This window comes from Dermochelys coriacea, chromosome 1 (genome assembly GCF_009764565.3).
Source record: "Dermochelys coriacea isolate rDerCor1 chromosome 1, rDerCor1.pri.v4, whole genome shotgun sequence".
Taxonomy (NCBI): Eukaryota; Metazoa; Chordata; order Testudines; family Dermochelyidae; genus Dermochelys; species Dermochelys coriacea.
Genome location: NC_050068.2, coordinates 147,896,080 through 147,911,498, shown reverse-complemented (window position 1 = coordinate 147,911,498; position 15,419 = coordinate 147,896,080). Strand labels below are relative to the sequence as shown.

Below are 15,419 nucleotides of genomic sequence, written 5' to 3'. Positions count from 1 at the left end.
ACAAGTAATGTTTTAAAATGTGAAACATGGATTGTGGATTTTAGTTCTGAATTAATAAATTGTCATTTGACTGAATTGAATTTGCTGCTCTCACACTTCTGAGCTATGATTGGCTGCTTTAAATCCCTCTGTGTTTCCTGGCTATATTCGTAGTTTGGAAGAATCCTTGATGAAAAAACAGGGTAAATGGGTAAAGCACATTAAAACTGTTTTTCAGCCTAATTCTGTTTTTTTTCTGGTTCAGCAACAGCTAGGTATTAGGTTGTGCCTTTCGTTCTTTAGGAACCTAACCTTTTGGTGACAATAAAAAAGATTTCATACTGGCTCTAGCACACAGAAATTTCATGATCTCAGTGTGAATTGGAGGGAAAATTACAATGTTGGAAAATATTTCTGGGATAATCTGTTGTGCAACTTTCTTTCAGAGTACCTAGAAAACTGCATCACTCTTGGACTTCCAACCCAAACATAAATGCTCATCAGTAGAAAGTTGTGTAAATTCAGGTCACATAAGTGTTTGTTAGCCAGGAAAAGTAGTCTATGCTGAAACATCATGCACAAATTTGAAATTAGCTATTGGTTGAAGACTGAACATATGATTGAGCAGTGCAACTCTGGAAACACCTCCCACAATCAGATGCATATGGTGATATGTTTACTGCAAATAGAGGAAGATACATATAGAATTCTGCTGCTTTGGTGTCACACACAGATCTATCGACAGTAGGAGGCAATTGTTTGAGAGTCTCCCCAGCGGTAGGATTCTGATGTATAAGAGACCGAATCTTAACTTCCTTTGCCAATCAGTATATGCAGCTAGTGTTCAGTTATCACGCCTTAAACTATATTTATGAGATGATAAATGTTTAGACTCAACCCTTTTATTATGAATGGTTGACACTTTCTGAACCTATTCCATGCATTCCAAGCTAATGCAGTGAAGACAAAAGAGGAGGCTTCTATCCTGTGTTAGCAATAACTACACAGCTGAAGAATGTGTGCTCAGCAAAAACATCTCCCCTGATGAATAAACAACTCATGCATGAGCAGTGCTGCCATCAGATCTTCAGGAGTTGTTTATTGCCTAGTATGCACTTCCCATGATAAAGTTACTGCCCAAATAAATTATAGTTTTGCATAATAACTGACAGTCACATATTAATAAGTGATGTGTCACATGCAGATGTTTGAATTTTTAATCCATTTTGAGCCTAAATTTAATAATCAAAAGTGTGCATGCAAATAGGACATAAATTTTCTACTAGTTCTGATGGATCAGAACAAATTTACCTAAGGGATTTTCATTACAGGAACGCTTGGTCCTTGAATATTCTTCTTTACCAAATTGTTATAATTTAGGTTTTTGCCAAAGGCAGAGAAATATTCTTGAGATTTCAAAGGTGATCTATTATTAAAAAGCTGATACAGATCTTTTTATGGTTGTTTCATTGTATAATATGTGTAAGACCTTTCTATATGGTAGAGCAGCTTCATGACCCTTTGAAAATCTTCTGCATTGTTAGGACACAAGGTGATAAATACAGCTCTCAAAGTTCGCAACTTAGAGGAATTATTAATTGCAGTAAACTATCCTTGCCACTCAGTGACCAAAAACTACTTTGTGATTTCCAAAAATTAAACAAGCTTGCAGGCAGCAGCAGGCTTATGAGCGATAAGTGAAAAAGCTTTGATCATATTTGAAAGGAATTTACCTTGAATTGTTTGAGTTCCAAAATTTCAGGTATAGTACATTGTGTTCTTTACCAACGTAATGTCATTTCCTCTAGATTGCAGTTGAAAAATGTCATTGTGTACCTCCTCCCACCATCCAAAAAGATAGAGATGAACATTAGCTTGGGGGGTGGAGGGGCATACAGTATATAGTGCATCATTCTTATGTACATTTTCTTTCATTATAGTAGCATATCTACAAATTCTCTTCTCTTGATTAGTACAGTAAAAACCTGCTGTGGGTTTGTTTGTTTTTAAAAAAATCTACACTTGTTCTGATTTCTGTGAGTGCTGCATTTGACTATTTGTGCTTGCACAGGGTTAGTGAGCGAGAAGCTGAACTGGAAGCAGCTCTAAGGCTGCTGCAACAGTTCTACCTGGATCTGGAAAAGTTCCTTGCCTGGCTTACAGAAGCAGAGACAACTGCCAATGTCCTGCAGGATGCTACACACAAGGAAAGGATACTAGAGGACACGAAAGAGGTTCGGGAGCTCATGAAACAGTGGCAGGTAAGTCAAGTGTTTTAGCTACATAGACCTGCATGAATGCAAGATAATGATTTCTTTGTGCTTGTGCATGCTGTTTAGCTTATTTTAAACTGAAATGAAATTGAAAATAATACTGATTGTGGTACTGATGTTTAATTGTTGCTTTGGGGAATTCCTTTAAAAATTGGGTGTCACACATTCTGATTCTGTTTAACATCCTGATCTTTCAGTGACTGAGTCATTTAGACATGGAATGAGGTACTGTGTGTTTTGAAGCACAATTTAAAACAAACAGAAATAAACTTTGCTGAAACAGATATTTAGATTTTATATTGCAAAAAAAAATTACGGTGCTGATGCAGAGTCTTAAAGTAAGAGTTATTGACATATATGAGTGTTTGTTATGCATTTCTGATATTTATAGCAGTCCTGTATATATTGTGTCTAGTTTATTCTCTGTTTAACTGAATTAGTTTTGTTCCATTACTTTCAAATACTTCAGAAATATTAATCTTGTATTTGGTTGATTTTTGTTAATGTGCTCAGTTAGAATAAAAGAAGATGGCCTGTCAAAGTTAATGATCATACAATTTTCAGACCATTGTTTTCCCTAGATAAAAAAATGCTTTCTCTACCTTTAATGTTAAGAAAGAGAAGATGGCAAGTTTTCTTGGTTTTTTTTAAAGAGAGTCTTCATAAGAAAAGATTAATCATTAGAGATGGAATACTATGGCTGAGGCACTTATATTTGCATTGTGCTCCCTTAAGAGGGATGTGTGTTCACAGATTTGTTAAATTATTCTGGTGCATATAAGACAGAGCTATATTGTAAAATGTACTTACAGTGCTTTAGCTTCACCTTGGTAATAAATTCACCCACATCCAAATCTAGAAACTCCAGAGTCTGGAAATGATAATAGTTAATTTGTTTGTACATTAATTTAAATGTGAATTAATTGAAAATTACAGAGATTGTGTTCCATAAATAACATTAGGTTAGAGATAGCATTGCCTTTTTTCTCAAATGCACTTTATACTATTTATTCTACTATAACTCGTTTTTCCATTGTAATGCTAATGCATTATTAATAAACTCCATTACACTGTACTTTAAAAGTCAGAAATGCTGCATGCCTTAGAAATCAAACCTGGACCACTTTTTGCTTGAAAAGTGGATTATGGTTATCCAATGTTTTTATTTAAAAAATACTCAAAATTTTCACTCTTCTATGTCTGTCTTTAGTTGGTATGAACCTTGAGAAGTAGTTATGAATGGGAGATCATGCTGTACTGAATTAGACCATTTATATCCAGTACAGTCCATCTCTTTTCACTCTCAAGTATCTTATTTTTTGGTTGCTACTGGAATTAAAAAATATTCCAAGTTCTCCTTTTACACTTCTGGGTTGTGTGCAGAATTAGCAATAATTTAAGTTGGCGTGGTAACTTTTGTATGTCACATAAAAATGGCTCATCCATTAAAACAGAGTTCCTTGCAAACAGAAGTCTAGTATTTTATTCTTAAATATAGTTGAAATTATTAGAAATAGAGTTATATTTGGCCAGAAATACCATGTTTGCAGCCTGCATTGCTTTTTAAAATTACTGTGGACGGAGTCATACTTGGATGAAGAAAGCAGAGCACATACAATAAAATATGAAAAAGAAACATTTAACATTATATTAGGCTCAACTTTAGACAACCCACTGAGTAAATGAAATAAGAAATAACTGTATTGTAAGTTAAAATTTTTTTAAAACCTTGGGAGTTGTCTTTTAAAGGAATTGTTGTACTGGCATAAGTCTGAATTTTCATCAAGATTTTTGCTATGTTTAAAAAATGTCTTCACAATATATGAAGGGCAAAATGTGTAGCAGTATCTCTGTTTGCTTCCTTTTCAAGACGCAAACACCATTCTGTTCACTGTTTGATCCTGGCTGTGCAGCAAGAGCAGTGATTCTTACATATTAAAAAGAAACATTAGTATGCAAAGGCACAGCAGCAGCTGTTTTATTGTCACTTACTCCCAACTGATTCATATATATCTGTCCACCCATGGAGCAGTAATTTTTGACTTTCAGTGAAGGCTGATGGGTAGAAGGGGGGAAAATATCTTCATGAAATATCTTTTTGTTTCTCTAGCTCTCTGTCAATCTCTCTCTAGAGCATGATACTTTTGGCTAGGATAGACTATTTGCCTATCACTGTTTATCAGCCACTTCATAGCATGTTTAATCCTCCAGAAAAACCTCATCATTCATGAGTGCTGCAAGCATAAGTGGATTAGGAAATGTCTTTCTCTTGAATGGAATTAATGTGGTTGATGTCACTATGAAATTTGCTGGAATTTTTTTCCTCCTCATGTAAGGAACGGTATAGGGTGGGAAAGTGCCTATTCCTTCCCATACTAAAATCCAGGGCATTTTCACTGAGGTAAATGAAGTCCTGCTGGGTGCTTTAAGGGAAAAAACTCTTTTTGATAAAGGTGGTTAGCATGATTCTGTATTACATGAAATCATCATTGTTATAAGAGCTGCCTATAATTAATTTAAAAGTAGTGCAGCATTGCAAACCAGATGACAGGGACTGAGTTTCACTAACTTTTAAGTTCAGGGCTGTGTTTTGAAACAGCTCAAGTGTTTGTTTGCTTTGTACTGCACTACTTATCATGTGTGAGATTGACCTCAGATTTCTGATCTAAAGAGTGGGAATATTCCTCAAATGATAAAGGTCATTTGTCTAGCAATTAAGCATTAATATGCATGGAACTTATTTGGAGAACAAACTGCTAGCCTTCATTCACTTCTATTTGCTCAATAGCGTATGGCTGATTCTCTGGGTATGATAGTATTGCTCACGAATCCAAACCATCATCTTAAAAAAAAATATGAGCAAGTTAATAAATTATTCTTATTATTTATTGTGGGCCAGCAATGTACCTGTTGTTCTACAAAACAGAAAGGACAATGGCCCTTATCCCAAGGGACTTACGATATAGCAAATAAATGATTATCTATAAACATTATGCATACATGATACATACTGTGAAGGCCATATCATCACTTGATCAGTGTTATTTAATAATGTGATTAGAATTTATACAGCACGTTGTGTGTGAAGTAGTCTATAGACATGAACTAATCATCACAAGAACCTGTGATGTTTGCTGGTAAGCATTACTATCCCCATGTAAGAAGCAGCAAGAAGGGAAGCTGAGATCAAAGGTGAAGTGACTTACCCAAAGGCACACCATGAGTAAGTGTCAGAGCCAATATTACAATGCAGGAACTCCTGATTACAGCTGAATGAGAAATGTTTTTTCTTATCGCGTGAATAATTTCCATGGTTTAAAAAATTTTCTCATCTCAAATTAGATGAATAGTCAAAATCCTGAAACTATTCACAAACTGAATGACCCAAAATGAAAAAGAATTAGTTTTGCTACATTTTGCTAATTTGGAACATTTTTATTTCAGTCTATTTTTAACCTTTTTTCTGTTTAAATTTATAAAGGAAATCCATTTTGAACGGGAAATCCAGAATTTTTCATTGAAAATTGTAAAAAACAAAATGTTTTGACAACTTCAAAACTTTTTTCTCAGTTTTTTGTGAGTTGGGAAACTTTGTCAAACCCGACCTTGTTTTGCAAAATTTTGGTTATGGTGAATTGGCTTTTTTCACTGAAAAACTTTATTAAGAAATTTCCCTGCTAGCTCTACTCCTGACTCCCAATTCAGTGATCATTCTTCCACACTGCCTTCCCTTTAAGATTAATTATATAGATAGTAAATATTTATCACTGCCACATGCTGATTTAATGGATGGGAAACTTGACTGGATCTGCAAGCTGCCGGACAGCTTTAGGATAAAGCAGAAATGTATATAGGGATAAACCCCTCTTCCCTTGCATTGCCATTAGAGAACCACAGAGATGCAAGTCAATTGGCTTTTTCCTCCCACAATCATTTCTTTAAAGCTTGGCCTGTTTTGTTTTTTTCCCCCAGGCTCCTTGCCCCATTTTTAGCAGAACACGTGCTCCCTCCACATAGTTATATAGTATAGGAACTGTGTTTTCAGGTTGCTGTGTCTAACTGATTGTCTGTTCAAAGGCTCAGGAAATAACTTTCCCATCTGGGCCAAATTGGCTGGGGCATAGTGCCCCCCCTTCCTCATAGCATTATGGAGACACAGATTAAATAGATATAGGATTTAGGAATTTTTAACATTAGAAATTGTACGAATGTCAGCTGATCACAACATGCAGCAGGTGTCCAGTGCTGGTGAATGGCCAAAGGGCCAGTGACTAGTAAATGCAAGACGTGTTTCCGCTGATGGATCCCATGTCAATGGGCAAAAGGGAGCCCTGAAGTCCATACAGGCCAGGTTTCAGTGCCTTATAAAAGCTGCTTTTTCAATTTGATGTATTTAATGAAAACAACATGTATATATTGCACAACTGTGACCCGTTTTTTTTCTTTTTTCTACTTCTTCCTCTTCCTCTTTGAGTTATACAACCCAGGGTGGTGCGTGAATGAAAGTGGATCTCTTACAAGCAGACAAGGAAAGCTGGAAGCATCTATAAAGCAATAAATAACTGGGAAAGAGGGAGGGAACACATTATCTTTTATTATTATTATGAATTCCAGTGAAATTCAAGTGCCATCCAGAAGATTGTTTTCTTGAGAATAGAAATAGAGCCCTTAATGTTTGCTATATGATGTTGTCATGAAGCAACGAAGACAGGCAAAATTTACAGAACAAATCATGAAAGTGTTTTGTTTTTGTTTTGGAGAAAGTTTGAAGTGTTTCAAACAAAGACAATTATTATGGAGTGAGTCTACCATCTGCTGTGACTCTGATCATAACAGTGAACAAGGTATGGAAAATGATCAAATAAAGATTGTATCCTTAATTTACTTTAAAGCTCAGTCTATTAAATTGAACTGCATTTGGTGAGAATCATCTCATGTTAATTCTATAGGAGGATGGTTGCAGCTTACACTTTCCCTTCTTCCCCCGCCCTCCTAAATTAATGCAAGATGGAACACCTGGGCTAGTATAAAGAATGTTTAAGCAGAGCTGTGTACAGAAAGGTAATTGCATTTTGCATAGAATTTCAAAATTTGATTTCATTCTGATTTGGAATGAAAACCAAACATGTCAAAGTTCTACATGAAAGGGAAAACCCTGGGGCCTTAGGCCTGGGGTAATCCTGGGGCTGGGTGCCACAAGGCTACAGACCCTGAAAGTCCAGCAGTCCCCTACTCCAAGGCAATCCACTTAGCTGCCTGGCCCTAAGCCAAAGACCATGGGAACCCAGGATGCTGAGGAGCTGGGATCTTGGAAGCTGGGGTTCCCTTTGCTTCTAGGCTCCTGGCTTCCTGTGAGCCTGCCTAGTGAGCTGCAAGAAACTGACAGCTTTGGATCCACGATTCCTAGAGCTTCCAGGCTCTTGACTCTTCATTAGCCCATCAGGCGGGCTGCTGAGGAGCCAGGTAGGTAAGGTGGGAGGAAACCAGCTAGGTTTCTGATGGAAGCCTGTCTGTTTTCTATTAGACCTTAGTCTAAATCAAACTATCTCTATGGAATGTTTCAGTTTCCATGAAACGGCGTTCTTTGATGGAAAAACGTTCTGTCAGACAATTTCTGGCTAGCTCTAGTTTTAAGACGCATATGATTGAAACCAAAAGCTTATCAGTTAGACGCTTTGTACGTAAATCTCCCACAGCAGGCCACAGGCAATTAAGTTTTAAACATGAGGAGATGAGAATATGCAATAGAACTGAATCAAGATCTAGCTTTTCAGTATACCTTTCCTATGAACTATGGGTCAAAGGACTTGCAAGACAGCAAGTTAGACAATAGTAATGTAGTGATCATGCACAGAGAAATATAGTAGCCACTTACAGCAGGCACTAGTTCATACACCAGTTTGGGCATCAGGTTTTCCAATTAACTGTTACTGGCAACGTGCTCAAAAACAAGTGGGTGTGAAAAGATGCTTTAAAAAAGGGCCAGATATTAATGGGATTTTAAGAGTGATGGCGTTTTGCTATTCTTTTCCGCTGGAGATAATTAATGTGTAGAATGGAACAGAAAAGATAGCAAGGGAAACTTCAGCCACATAGTAAAGCTAAAAGAAAAATTAAACAACTAATTGGAGAGGGAACATTGTCCTCAATACTAAGAGTATCCTCTTCACTTCACAGAAAGTGTCATGACAGCCACAAGAGACAGACAAGTCTGAATTTCAACTTCAATGTGCCAGCCAGTCCCAGAGAAGTTAAGGGGTAGTTCACTTCAAGGTAGTGCGGGCAATGTTTGCCACCAGGAACAGTGGTAGGTAGGGCATTTGTTCAAGAAAGCTCTTCTGCAGCCCCACCAGTGAATGCTAGTAAAAGGGAAGTACTGATTTAATGTATATCCTGGCCATAACCACTTCCCAAAAAGTTGTGCCCATTTTCAAGCTCCCTCGGTCTCCCAGGCTGACTTTTTGCCACTGGGGCTTTGAGGCAGGATTTTTGAACTCAGCCGTGATGAATTAAGACCACAGTATGTGAAACTAAATGTAGGTTTCCAAGTAGTGTTTTTTTTCCACTGACTCTCAGGAAACTTCCAAGTTTTATCATTATCTTTTTAAAATCTGTTGAAACAAACTTGCATTACAAAAGATATATAGTCTACCCAGAAATTGTGTGTGTGTGTGTGTGTGTGTGTGTGTGTGTGTGAGTGAGAGAGAGAGATTGATTTTAGGAACTGTGAAAATAATGAGACAGGGTGCTAATTAATGGGCTATTTCTTCCCTCTTGTAATTCCATTGGCCCACAAAATGAATTTGGCCCATTATAATTTGAGGACATAAAGTAGAAAAATACATCTTTGATAAAGATTTTATCTTCAGAAATATTGGAAAACCCCTAAATTTAAGGGTCGAGTGTATATTTATTTCTTCCCTTGTTACTAATGGCTTGAGTATATGAAGGGAACATGTCTCTAACCTCTAAGATTTTGCTATCCATTCTCAAACTCTCAATATTTTTGAAGCAACTAGGGAAATTAATGTTCCATTGGGTGGATAAGATTTCTTATAACATAAATAATTTGTCTGGGGACTTCACACCTTTAGAGGTGTTTCTTTTGATTCTGTTGATCAGAAATCATTAGATCAGAACTCATGAGTAGAAAATAAGGTTAATATGCCTTCAGCACTCAACAGTTCATTCACTGAGGAGCGGGAAGTCAAACGTAACTGCACATTCTGATTTCCTGATGATGTAATTATATTAAACCTGTGCATTATAATGCAGTGTTTGTTTCTATGAGCATGTATTTGCATTCATCATTTGTCTGAACTGACAGCAGTGTAATAGTTGAGGTGATTTGCACATTTATAACACTTTCTGGAGAATTTTCACACTATACATACTAGTTACTCCAAGGAGTTATGTAATTATATGTTGTGTTTTATTAGCTAATTTAAATACATCATGTGTTCCCTTGAGGCCTAGATTGATACATGGCCATATGAGGGAGATGAAAATAATGAACTTTACTGTCTGTTTTAGCACTTGTGGTATTATGAAATCTCAGCTGTGTTAATTACCCTTGTGGTTTGTCTTTGTAGCAATAATTATATGTGACATTGCTTTCCAGTTTATGTAATATTAGACATAATTCAGAAATTGGCATGGATTTATCCTGTTATTATATCAATGTAATTTTTATAAATTAAGCCTGTAGATTAGTGTAATTAGATGTTCATATCCCTGTAAAATGTAAGAAGGCAAGAATCCATGTGACAACTCTTTATTTAAATGATAACCTGAGAGCACTTCCTATTTATGAGGTAGCAATTGTATCCCGATCAAAATGAACTCTGTTGTTAAATGCCAGGGTCCTTATAACACATACATTCTGATACCAAAGGTCCAAGAGTTTCTTAGACAGAGTATGGTTACTCTAAAGGATATATCATTGAATTAAGACTATTGGCCTGAAATGTGTAACAAAATAATTCTCTGACCCCCACCTCACCTTGTTCAGTTATCTTCACTTCCCCCAGTACCTGAATAACTTTACATCCATGAGAGCTGACGATGTGCTTATAACCAAAAATGAGAGTAATGTGATGTACCTTAAGTTACATTTTAAAATGAATGGCAGATGTCCTAAATAATCAACTCAGTGTTAGTTTTAAGTAAAAACACAGGAAGCAGATAACAACTGAGGAGTCAGTGTCCAAATTTTTTCTCAGACTTGCTTCAGGCTGGCACCTGGCACCATGGCTTGTGAGAGAAACCCACCTTGTTTTCCTGTAGCAGCCTGCTCTCAGTAGCAGAGAGTTTAGATACATCTCTTGTAGTTGGTAACATAGCAGTGCTTTGAGAGAATAAAGAGTCCTTCCAACTCGGTTTTAAACTTAAAGCAGAATATGTGAATCTTATCACAAGAATGGCCTTACCTCAGCAAAAGGTGTTTGGGATTGGGTGGTGAACATAGCTGACAGGGAGGTAAAAAAGGAAGCTGTAAAGTTGTTGTTGGATTTATTTAATTTTAATATCAAAAAAGTGATTTTGTAGTAATCCATTTGACGTGTCCATAACAGTATTCTCTCCCTGTGCTCTGGGTGGCTGATTTACGTAGGCACTATGTTGCTAGTTGCTTGCTAATATCTGGACAGTGTGTAAGTAAATTTCTTTACTCTGGCTGCTAAAGATTCTCCAATAAATATATATAAGCATTTATATCTAAAAGATCTTATATTTTTTACCAAATTTGACCTGGCAAATTTGCTTTTTACAGTGAAAAATCACCAATATTACATCACAAACTTTACCTTTTGTTCTGAAGTGGCATAATAATTGTCAGGCCCATCTTGACTGCCTGTGAATTTTAGAACAGTTTGAAAATTGAGCTTTACACAGAAATGCTGTTGCAACCTCATATATGATATGGCTACATATCATCCCATGATGAACAGCTGAATAAGTGAGTCTGAGAGGTATCTTACCTTGGGAAATATTATAAAAAAAATATCATTTGGAACTGTCTAGTTGAATCTACAGACAAAGTGTTTGCCCTTCTCAGTATTTATATTACTTCTAGGGAAAATTCACCTTTGGCAAGGATTCTTTAGTAGTATTCAGATGGGAGTAAACACCATCATGGTCAGGGAAATCACCTAACTTTCCCCTCAGTTTCTTGGCAGATTTTAATAAGGAGATCCCAGGACACCCTGTGATCAGTATATCAGTGGGAGGAGAAGGGAGGGGAATCAGACGGTTGAAAGAGAGAGATCAAAAGGGAAAAGAGGAGGAAAGAACTGAAGGGGAGAGGTATTAATAAGTTTTAAAACCAAATGATAATGATCTTTAGGATAGAAGGGTATGGAGTTAGCATCTTGGGAAATTGAAAGGAAGGAGTTAAAGGATGAGAGTGGTAAGAGCACGTTTCAGAAATAACTTAAGGATTCTTTCTGGTAGCTCAGAAAAAACCATGTCCTCGGCAGATAAACTCCAGCCTTTGGCCTCCAAATTTATGTACCCAGGATATGGTTCTTATTTCTTTAACAGGGATTCCCCTCAAGTTATCATCTAAATAATAATATGCTATGCCGCCATTAACTGGCTGGGGTGAATCCAGTTTTTTAAATCTTGAGTTCTAAATTGAGAGCATATTGCCAGTATGAGACCTTAGGGAAGGCAACACTTGGGAACTGCCAGCATACTCCTGAAAAGAGAACTTAAACTACAATCCTTTTAGTTAGGCCTATAATCCTTCAAACTTCTTATTCCCCTGTCTTCATACAGGTTTCAGAGTAGCAGCCGTGTTAGTCTGTATTCGCAAAAAGAAAAGGAGTACTTGTGGCACCTTAGAGACTAACAAATTTATTAGAGCATAAGCTTTCGTGAGCTACAGCTCACTTCATCGGATGCATTTGGTGGAAAAAACAGAGGAGAGATTTATATACACACACACAGAGAACATGAAACAATGGGTTTATCATACACACTGTAAGGAGAGTGATCACTTAAGATAAGCCATCACCAACAGAAGGGGGGGGAAGGAGGAAAACCTTTCATGGTGACAAGCAGGTAGGCTAATTCCAGCAGTTAACAAGAATATCAGAGGAACAGTGGGGGGTGGGGTGGGAGGGAGAAATACCATGGGGAAATAGTTTTACTTTGTGTAATGACTCATCCATTCCCAGTCTCTATTCAAGCCTAAGTTAATTGTATCCAGTTTGCAAATTAATTCCAATTCAGCAGTCTCTCGTTGGAGTCTGTTTTTGAAGCTTTTTTGTTGAAGTATAGCCACTCTTAGGTCTGTGATCGAGTGACCAGAGAGATTGAAGTGTTCTCCAACTGGTTTTTGAATGTTATAATTCTTGACGTCTGATTTGTGTCCATTCATTCTTTTACGTAGAGACTGTCCAGTTTGGCCAATGTACATGGCAGAGGGGCATTGCTGGCACATGATGGCATATATCACATTGGTAGATGCACAGGTGAACGAGCCTCTGATGGTGTGGCTGATGTGATTAGGCCCTATGATGGTATCCCCTGAATAGATATGTGGACAGAGTTGGCAACGGGCTTTGTTGCAAGGATAGGTTCCTGGGTTAGTGGTTCTGTTGTGTGGTGTGTGGTTGCTGGTGAGTATTTGCTTCAGATTGGGGGGCTGTCTGTAAGCAAGGACTGGTCTGTCTCCCAAGATCTGAGAGAGCGATGGCTCGTCCTTCAGGATAGGTTGTAGATCCTTGATGATGCGTTGGAGGGGTTTTAGTTGGGGGCTGAAGGTGATGGCTAGTGGCGTTCTGTTGTTTTCTTTGTTGGGCCTGTCCTGTAGTAGGTGACTTCTGGATACTCTTCTGGCTCTGTCAATCTGTTTCTTCACTTCAGCAGGTGGGTACTGTAGTTGTAGGAATGCATGATAGAGATCTTGTAGGTGTTTGTCTCTGTCTGAGGGGTTGGAGCAAATGCGGTTATATCGTAGCGCTTGGCTGTAGACAATGGATCGAGTGGTATGATCTGGATGAAAGCTAGAGGCATGTAGGTAGGAATAGCGGTCAGTAGGTTTCCGATATAGGGTGGTGTTTATGTGACCATCGCTTATTAGCACCGTAGTGTCCAGGAAGTGGATCTCTTGTGTGGACTGGTCCAGGCTGAGGTTGATGGTGGGATGGAAATTGTTGAAATCATGGTGGAATTCCTCAAGAGCTTCTTTTCCAGGGGTCCAGATGATGAAGATGTCATCAATGTAGCGCAAGTAGAGTAGGGGCATTAGGGAACGAGAGCTGAGGAAGCGTTGTTCTAAGTCAGCCATAAAAATGTTGGCATACTGTGGGGCCATGCGGGTACCCATCGCAGTGCCGCTGATTTGAAGGTATACATTGTCCCCAAATGTGAAATAGTTATGGGTCAGGACAAAGTCACAAAGTTCTGCCACCAGGTTAGCCGTGACAGTATCGGGGATACTGTTCCTGACGGCTTGTAGTCCATCTTTGTGTGGAATGTTGGTGTAGAGGGCTTCTACATCCATAGTGGCTAGGATGGTGTTTTTAGGAAGATCACCAATGGACTGTAGTTTCCTCAGGAAATCGGTGGTGTCTCGAAGATAGCTGGGAGTGCTGGTAACGAAGGGCCTGAGGAGGGAGTCTACATAGCCAGACAATCCTGCTGTCAGGGTGCCAATGCCTGAGATGATGGGGCGTCCAGGAATTCCAGGTTTATGGATCTTGGGTAGCAGATAGAATACCCCAGGTCCTGGCTCCAGGGGTGTGTCTGTGCGGATTTGTTCTTGTGCTTTTTCAGGGAGTTTCTTGAGCAAATGCTGTAGTTTCTTTTGGTAACTCTCAGTGGGATCAGAGGGTAATGGCTTGTAGAAAGTGGTGTTGGAGAGCTGCCTAGTAGCCTCTTGTTCATACTCTGACCTATTCATGATGACGACAGCACCTCCTTTGTCAGCCTTTTTGATTATGATGTCAGAGTTGTTTCTGAGGCTGTGGATGGCACATGGTATTTCTCCCTCCCACCCCACCCCCCACTGTTCCTCTGATATTCTTGTTAACTGCTGGAATTAGCCTACCTGCTTGTCACCATGAAAGGTTTTCCTCCTTCCCCCCCCTGCTGTTGGTGATGGCTTATCTTAAGTGATCACTCTCCTTACAGTGTGTATGATAAACCCATTGTTTCATGTTCTCTGTGTGTGTGTATATAAATCTCTCCTCTGTTTTTTCCACCAAATGCATCCGATGAAGTGAGCTGTAGCTCACGAAAGCTTATGCTCTAATAAATTTGTTAGTCTCTAAGGTGCCACAAGTACTCCTTTTCTTTTTGTCTTCATACAGAATCATTAGTTTGCAGATAGGACCATTTTATAAAAAGATTATACAAAAGGAATGTTTTTTATCAGTGCTTGTATTTTAAGTTGAATGATAGCTGGTCATTGGGTTAGGGGTTGGGAAAAGAATTGAGGCGAAGAAAAGGGTTACTTTTGCAGAGTAGTAGCTCAGACAGAATTTTGGCTTCACTAGATGTACTATATACATGAAGTATAGTACAAAAAGCCTTACTCTCAGGTGTAGAGTTCAGGTTCAATTAGTTCAGTTTTTAAATCTGTTTATAAAAATAAACAGATGTTTTAGACAAGTGGCATAAGGGCCCAAGAGCCCGTAAAGCAGTTTTAAATGTCATACATTTCCACTACATTAAGATGAATGTGCTGCTATACGTAACACAATGATAAGGATAGTTATCGCCCCAAAGAACTGACAGTCTATAATCCTTCAAACATGCACATGAGTAGACCTACTGAAGTCAATGGGACTATTCTCATATGTAAAAATAAGCACACACATAAGAGTTTGCAGGGTTAAGTCTGAAAGGACAAGCATACAGAAGACAGGACATACTGGGAAATCTCAATGGAAGATTGATGTAAAAAGTAATTTTAATTATGTTTGTTTTTAATTACTGACTACCACCTGTCCTCTGGATGGGATTTTTTTAACGGTTCCATATAGAGGTGCTGCAGTTTTATTTCAAAGAATGAAAAAATAAATGTTTCACAAACAGCATGGTGGTCAAGCAACATTCTGAAAGACTGGCATCCTGCTGTTCTTGATTCTGAGCCCATATGATTTTATTCAGCTTTATCCACAATGGTATTTTCAATGATATTTCCATGTCACCGTGTGT

At 38.1% G+C, this 15,419-nt stretch overlaps 1 protein-coding gene across 11 annotated transcripts in view; it reads left to right on the top strand.

Annotated features, from left to right (window-relative positions):
• DMD (dystrophin) overlaps window positions 1–15,419 on the top strand; it is a 1,935,994-nt gene that overhangs the window by 1,534,298 nt on the left and 386,277 nt on the right. For all 11 annotated transcript variants that reach the window (XM_043505382.1, XM_043505371.1, XM_043505378.1 and 8 more), the window contains one exon: window positions 2,051–2,240. In XM_043505382.1, the coding sequence (XP_043361317.1) occupies window positions 2,051–2,240 (190 nt within the window). The remainder of the gene's footprint in view (window positions 1–2,050; window positions 2,241–15,419) is intronic.